The 8,240-nt window shown below is 36.6% G+C and overlaps 2 protein-coding genes across 3 annotated transcripts; one reads left to right on the top strand and one right to left on the bottom strand.

The window, feature by feature from the left end:
* Positions 1–3,457: 3,457 nt before the first annotated feature.
* LOC106663429 (apolipoprotein D-like) lies at positions 3,458–4,987 on the top strand. The gene is made up of 4 exons (XM_014388251.2): positions 3,458–3,622; positions 4,027–4,252; positions 4,316–4,487; positions 4,569–4,987. Exons 1-4 carry the CDS (start codon positions 3,494–3,496, stop codon positions 4,744–4,746), a joined length of 705 nt encoding a protein of 234 aa, XP_014243737.1. The 5' UTR covers positions 3,458–3,493; the 3' UTR covers positions 4,747–4,987.
* On the bottom strand, positions 4,507–7,781 carry LOC106663428. Of its 2 annotated transcripts, none has more exons than XM_014388250.2 (3): positions 7,080–7,781; positions 6,862–6,966; positions 4,507–6,542 (listed from the first exon to the last, which is right to left on the bottom strand). In XM_014388250.2, the coding sequence occupies exons 2-3, from the start codon at positions 6,896–6,898 to the stop codon at positions 4,738–4,740; spliced, it is 1,842 nt and encodes a 613-aa protein (XP_014243736.1). In that variant the 5' UTR covers positions 6,899–6,966; positions 7,080–7,781; the 3' UTR covers positions 4,507–4,737. The 2 variants fall into 2 exon arrangements, with proteins under 2 accessions (XP_014243736.1, XP_014243735.1); XM_014388249.2 differs by having other exon boundaries at positions 6,862–6,972; positions 7,080–7,780.
* Positions 7,782–8,240: the final 459 nt, after the last annotated feature.

Below are 8,240 nucleotides of genomic sequence, written 5' to 3'. Positions count from 1 at the left end.
AGCATTTAGGGAAAGACTGAGGAGTATTCATGGGAGTGTTTAATCCTGAGATCCTTGAGCCTCTTTTTAGTATGCTCAAATGCCCCTAATACTACCTGTGTTTAATTTTTCTGGTTAGTTATGTGAGGGCTTAAAATGTATTTTCGCGCCTTGATGTCTACTGATGTACCTGCGGTTTCATATCCCGCCGAGAGGTCCATATATAAATATGTTATTTAATAAATGTTCCCTCCTCATTAGTGGCAGCAATAAATTGCCAGAGTCTATTCCTATCTGGTGCTCGGAGTGAGTTTTGCCAGCAAGCTGGTACCCGGGTCACCAAGACTGGTTATAGGACCTGGAGGCACTATTTTGAATGTTTGTCCAAGCACGAGTACAGTACATGGGAGACCGAACCCGCCCCACATCTACAATTGGATGCTCATTTGGTCTGCCCTCCTCATTGCATCCCTTATTCTCATTAGTTCTAAGGTGGAGGGTAGGTCAATGAATCAAAGTTCCATCATGATCATCAGTTGTCCACCATTTCACCAGCAGAAGTCTTCACATCTTAACCCGTTGCCCGTAAGGCCACCTAAATCTCCATCACCCCCGATACATCCATAAATCCCCAGAGGTGGTGTTCCATTCCGGCAAACCATGGCGGGATGCCGCCTTAATGAAATGTGTCCAGAGCCAGCTGGCTTAATGTAATTCCCTGGCCATATCACAAGGTGCAATGCTGCTCGCAAATTCGCCACAGGGACTTCATGCGCCATCTGAGACATGTCTTCTTTGTTACTTTTGTTGTTATGAGGCTACTTGGAGTAAATCTAAGAAGATGAAACTTTTTCTTAACCGACCTCCGAATTATCCCATCCAGCCTTCACAGTGTACTGATAGACAGTGTATCTATCACTACACGGTAGAGCCTCCTCAGTATTGAAGATCACTTGACCAGGTCTAAAATCAATAGAAATGATGAATGAGAATGGTCTAAAATCGGTCGAGGTTTGAGACTCAGCCAATCATTAATAGGCCATAATTTTCTCTGTGCGTGCGTGCGTGCGTGCGTGCGTGCGCGTGCGTGTGTGTGCGTGCGTGTGTGTGTGTGTGNGTGTTCGTATCTTAACCCGTTGCCCGTAAGGCCACCTAAATCTCCATCACCCCCGATACATCCATAAATCCCCAGAGGTGGTGTTCCATTCCGGCAAACCATGTGTGTGTGTGTGTGTGTGTGTGTGTGTGTGTGTGTGTGTGTGTGTGTGTGTGTGTGTGTGTGTGTGTGTGTGTGTGAAACTAATATGGAATTTCGTTTTAACACCTCTAGAGACCCTTATATATAAAATTTTGTTTCAATTTAAATTTAGCGATTTTTCGACCCTTAAAATTTGTCCGATTTCTAAGAAATCGTTCTCAGAATATCTGAGTGAAACGGCTATAATTCAAAATCGTCTAAAAGGATTTAACGCCAAACATACCATTTTAAAGAAGAGTCACGGAGCTTTTAACGACGTATGTAGCATAAAATAGATAAAAACGATTTCTGTTAGAAAATACATAAAATAAGAAAATATTTTTGACAGAAATTAACCTCGTTTTTTAAATAATAATAGACCGATTTTAATGTCTGATATAGTTAGTTATAAAATGCACTTGACAATTTCTTTAAAACGAATTATCAACCATGAAAATCGGACCACTAGCTTTTTACAAAAATTATATTATGCTTGCAATAACAATGGTCAAAAAATTAATGTACACCAATATCTAAGAAAGTCGGTATCTAAGGGTTTTATAACGATAGAATCACGACAATGAGATCATATCCAAGATTTTAATATTTTTTTGACTATTTTACTTACAGACTGTTTGTTAACATATGAAAAAAAAAGTATTTTGTTGATTTATATTTTTAAATTATAACGAATTAGAATATTTGCGTCATAGAACATTTTTATTCTTATGTTCACCAATGAATTTATACACCAAAAATAATATTTTTTTTAAATATCTATATAATGATTTTTGCTCATTTAATTGCGACTAAACATAGATTTTGAAAAAGCTTCATTAACCCGATCAAGTCGATTTATTAATAATTCCCATAAGTTCGTTTATAATGTTGCCATTAGAAATATGGGTGTATTTATGGAATTTCATATTTCTACTTTTCAACAAAGACTTCTTAGATTTGTTTGCACGCAAAGGCCAGAAGTTATTTTGACGTCGATTTTTGCATTTTCAGTTATATATTTATGTAATATTGCTGAAACAACAGTGAAAATGCGGAATTCTTGCCAGAGAAGAAAATTCTGGGAAGTACACGTCTAGTCGGACACCAAGATCGAAGGATCGAAGTCACGATAGCTCAAGTGGTAGACCAGCGGCGTATTTAGCAGAAAGTCGTGGGTTCGAATCCCGCTCGTGTAATTTTTTCATTTCAACCAATACCTTACATAAAGATTTTACACTTTGTTCATTTGCTTTTTACCCTTTATTAATTCACAATTATTAACGTATTATATTATTATTATAATTATTGTCACGATAGGTCAAGTGGTTAGGGCAGCGGTGAATGGAGCCAAAGGTCGTGGATTCGGATCCCGGTCGTTAACTAACTTTTTCGTTTTTCGCAATTTTTCCCAGTTTAGCAAATATTCAACTTATCAGGGATGATAATTTAGACACGAAGATCTCAGTATTCCTTAAAAATAGTTGATAAGTATTATTTGGAGATCGTGAGTTGCGGTCCGGTGTGAATCCCAGGCCCTGAAGATGATCTCAATAAAGATCGAAACGTTGGCACGATAAAGAAAATGTTTTTCTAAACCTACGTCACACAAGACCGCATCTCACGATCTCCAATAATCATCAACTAACGGTCACTAAACACTACAAATAGTTTTTTTTGCTATAATATAAGCTAATTTTTTTTTTTTTTTTTTTTTTTTGACAGTTGTGATAACTATTTGGCCCATTTTACTGACTCGAACGGGCCTTGGATGTCAAAAAATATGCCGGTTATTTTCTTTCGTTTAGCGGTTACCTCATAGAACTTAAAGATGATGTCCTCTGTTGACTATCTTTTTCTCATAGCATGCTGCTTTCAAATAATCTGCGACAGAACCTAGTCTAATAACAGTTTTTCTAATATTTTATCTGAGTCCATTATATTTAGTGGATTGATTGACCAAATTACTTCTTTCAATTAATTAATATTTTAATGTAAGGTTTTGGTTGAAATGAAAAAGTTTGGTCACGAGCGGGATTCGTGTGATCTAAGGGAGGCATATAATAGTTATATAATTATAGAAATATAAGCTAGTTGTAATAATTAACAAAAGTATTTCAAAACGTATTGTTGAAATTGGCTCGAAATTGTTTTATTTTTAAAACGGATTTATTTATCAACAAAAGCAGTCGAATTTTGCCACTAGATGATAACTCGCTTCCTCTTCCTTCTGCCGATTGGCAAAACCAGTCATTTCACAGTTTCGCGTCATCCAAGATCATGTCGAATTGCCAAAAAAGTGCAATATTGTTCATTTTGGCCCTTCTATTGGTCAAAGCGTATCAGAAAAAAGAGGACAAGACGAAATGCCCCGTAGTGAAAGGTAGTAGGAACTTTAATATTGACTCGGTAAGTCCGGATTTTCAAAAAAATATTTAAAACCGAATGTAATAATGCTATGGTTTTTGCTTTGAGTTTTCTATTTGAAATAATTAATGTACCACTTAATAACTTACATATTTTTCATCGTACTATTTTCTTTTGATAAGTCATTATTTATTTAAAAATCACTTGACCATGGCATTAATAAATAAGAAGTAGACTAAATAATTAAAGATAATGTTTTTCATCATTATGACGATAACTGGGCTAACATTTTCTTGTTGAACAATTTCATGGTTTAAGTTTAACTTTGTACTTAACGTTTTGGTGTATATTTTAATGTGAAAGTCCTGGTGTCTATTTTATTTAATACTTACAAAATCTGTCTACATTCCTTCGCCAAATTATATTTACACTTTTTTAAATTATAGTTCTTAGGGTCTTGGTATGTCGTACAGTACTACGCGACTTCAGAAGAGGACATCATGTACAAATGCATGAGGGCGGTTTTCTACATGTCTGACAAGATGGGATTGGCAATGAATTTCACATACAGCTTTGCTGACGACCCTGAAAACGAAATCCTTTACGGCAACATAACATGGGTCATACCAGACACGTCGCAGCCTTCCCATTGGATCCATGCCGAAGATATTTGTACAGATCAATATTCTTTTGCTTTTTTTTAATCGTTTATTAAAACGTGCGAATTTTTGGCAGACGAGGGGATTTACAATACTTACGTTCTGGACTGCAACGATTCATCTTGGAGCCTTTTGCTTCATTGTGCGGAAAAGCGGAAGAGCCCTCGTTACCTCACGAGCCTGTTGCTGAGCAGAAACACGACCTTACCTCAAGGCGTCATCAGCTTCCTGCGCGACAAGCTTCCGAGGTTCATCAATAAAACGCTCCAGTGTTAAATATTTATTGTAAATGTACAAGACAAATTCACTCGACAGTTGGTCTGTTTCAGATATGACATCAACTTGGACTATATGTTCGACATGACGCAAAGCAATTGCGAAGAACCCACGAAAAATCTGCATTACGCATCGAAGAAAACGAAGTCGAGTAAGGCCAAACATCCTTTGAAACGAAAGGCGAGACTCACCAAATCGAAAACCGCGAAGCAGCGGGCCAAATCAAACTGAACTGGCCAAAAACAACATCGCCAGGCAGAATACGACTATGATAAGTGTCACAGTGAAGTACAATCTGTGCCTCCGCAACGAAATCATGTCCATCGCTTCATAATGTTTCATTCGATGTAAAAGTGAAACTTTCGGTACATAGTACATTGCTTTAAGATAAGCCACCTTTACGCACTCTTTGTAAAAACTGAAGATTTTTTCTATGTCGAATAGATAATAAAGGAGTTTGCCTTTGAATGAAGAGTTCGTCGTTGCCAGCTGGTTTCCTATCTGGCGTAATTTTTTCAGTTCGGCCCTGCTCAGCTTGCACAGGTTACCTGGCAAGGTCGTTTTGTTCATGATTTGAAGTAAGGGGAGTAAAATCCCTGCCTTGATTCCTGTGATGAGAGTGATTTTTCCTACGCTGATTGTTAACTCGTCTCCGTTATTTTCTGTTGTTGTCGAGTACGGTATACAGTCACCCAAACTAAAACCATTCTGATTCTTACCAATGTCTAAAACATCCAAGATTTCCGATGCCTCTTTAGTCGTCGATGTCCGTTTTTCTCTAAAAACTTTTACGTATTCAACCAAATAATTTACAATATACATGTACGAGTGTGATGCAGAAGCTACTGTCTCTTTTTTCAATTCTTCCACTATGTAAACGCTATTTTTCTTAACGGAATTGTGTTTTTTTATTTTAGTTTTAGCACTTTTTTGACTAATTTTTGAGATGCTATTTGAACTTTTTTTGGTCCGAGCTTCAACAGTATCTTTACTTTTGCTCTTGTTGAATGTTTTGTTTTGCTGAAGCTGTGAAATGACTTGGTCCTTTTTTGCAATAGTGCGCAATAAATTTTCTTTATCGCTAGTGGCAATTATGTTTTTATGTGATTTGATCTTCCGAATGATGTTTTTCGAATTCATAGTAAGTAGTTCAGCGATACCAGGCGGACCTTTGCCGACTTTAATGTCCGAAGGCTTAAGCGTATGTTCTTCGGCCACGCCGTCGCTGCTCAACTTGACGACGTTCTTAGTCTTGATGACAGGAGTCAAACATTTTTGAGGATTATGAAGACAAGTGCATAAAATATCAACTTTATTTGACAATTTATCGTTCCAAAAAGTCAGTAATGTTTTAACATTGGTTTCGCGTTCCACATCTTTCGAATTGTCTTGGGGATCTTCTATCACTTTCGTTTCTGTTCGTAAGCTGAGCTTTTTTGGATAATCAGTCATGTTGTTTTGGTATTCTATCGAATTATCGGACAGCTCGGTAAGCGATTCTTGAGAATTCGCCTTCGCGTTTTTACTTTGCCTATTTAACAGGTAAAAATGAGTCATTTTTATTGGTTCGTGAACTAGATTCAAAACTTCAGGGTCAATGCCTGGTCCGTTTTTAGAGAAGTCTCTTCTTTTTAAACTGCTGTTCAGAGTCTTTTGAACGGATCTGAGATAACTTTTCGAAGTGTTTACGTTCGTGTGGAACTTCTCCATCGATAGGAGAAGATTGACTTCGTTTAGCATCTCTTTCGTTTTTTGTTTCGTTTGATAATGACGCCCTGTGATTCTTTTATTCGGCTTCTTCTGTTTTTGCTGACCGACCGCAAATACAATCTCCTCGACTTCATCCTGCTTCCGCGCCGGCCTGGACGTGTCCACTTTGGCCTTCGGGGCCGCCTTTCTCGGTTCACCGTCTCCCCGATCGTTCGGCACAGCAGATTTTTGGATTTTCTTTTGACTCGTTAATTTGGGACGCGTCCGATTCGAATTTGATACTATTCCTCCAACAGATTGAGTGTCGGTTTTCTTCACTGTAAATTAAAAAACACCTTGTGAAATCAATTTCTTTAATATGTGTACAACTAGTACAAGGAATATCTGACTTCACCCTTTGAAACGTGTTATTTTGAGCTCTTAGCTTCAAATCTGATGAAGTCAGGTAAACCTGCTTATTTCACTCTTTCCACTTCCAGTCCCGTTTGTTTTGACCAAAGCAAATTTTATGTCTTCATCAGACAAATAACGAGAATATGTTGCTAATGAGCACTTTTGATGTTTTTGCGTTAAACAATTGAATAATAAAGTTTTTAGAAGAGTACTCCAGTGATTAATTTTAAAATTTGGTTTTACCATTATTGGGCATTGGACGTATTGCCTGACGTGGCATACTCTCTTCAAAACTAAGCTCTTCAAATATTCCTTTCGTTTACAATCATCTTCATATTTTCCACCAATCTGAAACTAAGTCGTATTTAAAAACTTCTCGACGCTCTAATAAAATAATATAGTGCAATATTTTACAAAAAGGAGTAAACAAAAAAAATCTCAAATACACTTATGACACTTACCCCTCAATAGTTTGGAGTTATATCCATCGTTAAACTTTTGTTATGCATCCTACGATTGCACAGTACTGCACGTAGATGAAAGTGAAACATGTTGTGACCATGTTGCGTTTCTATATTAGTTCATTTCACAATAAAATGCTTGTAATAGTTCACTACATACTATATACTAAAAATGCAGTAATGTAAAAAATTTAATAATTGTAATTCCGTGTAAATAATCATCTGTTTGGGTTTAGAGTGTGATGTAATAAAGCGCTAGTGACGACCGTAACTGGGAAATGGATAACCGGTCGTCAAATGATGCTGATGATTCTATTTTTGTCACTTTTACCAAAACGCGACCTGTGCACATAAAAACAATCACACAAAATACCTTAAAAACTCTTCTAAAAATCGAACAAATCCATTAAATACTTTCCATTATTCCCAAAATTTATAAAATTTTTGGTAATTATTTAGCATCTATGAAAAGTGTAAGAGATTTCCTTTAGTGGTACTCCACGAGCACTGTACATTCACCTAAGTACATTTTTATTGGTAAAAGAGTTAAACAAGACAAATTTCTAATTTTCTCAAAACCTAGTAGTGAGATAGTCCAATTTCACTTGTAAAACAAAAGAAAAGAAATAACCTCAATTAAAAACTTTGTAAATCAGGGAGAGCAACAAGGCTGCGCCCGTATCGGCTAAACTTTATGGTTGGATATAGTATATGGTATAAGTGGCAGTAATAGTGCTGATTGCTGCTATAATAATAATAATAATAAGTCTTAGACATTCCTTTCTTTATAACGTCTTCATAGCCATTGAGGCCGTCTGAGGGGTTGTCTTAAAACAAAAACCTTCATTTTGATAGAAATAAATGAAAATAAAAATTATATGTGTGGCGTTTAATGACCGTTGGTTAATGTTATTTGGAGATCGTGAGATGCGGTCTGGTGTGACGTAGGTTTTAGAAAATATTTTCTTTATCGTACCAAAGTTTCGATCTTTATTGAGATCATCTTCAGTGCTCAAAGTGTTTGTTTTCTGTGCAGATACGTCATTCTTGTGTGTCATGTTGAGAGTGCCAGTCACTGTCAGGCACTTGACTGTCACTCTCAACACGACAGAAAAAAATGACACATCTGCACAGAAAACAAACACTTTGAGCACTGAAGAT

The sequence above is a fragment of the Cimex lectularius genome, unplaced genomic scaffold (genome assembly GCF_000648675.2).
Source record: "Cimex lectularius strain Harlan isolate CLEC.00 unplaced genomic scaffold, Clec_2.1 scaffold199, whole genome shotgun sequence".
Lineage (NCBI taxonomy): Eukaryota > Metazoa > Arthropoda > Insecta > Hemiptera > Cimicidae > Cimex > Cimex lectularius.
The sequence above is the reverse complement of the archived record's forward strand: the minus strand, read 5'-3'. Positions and strand labels throughout refer to the sequence as shown.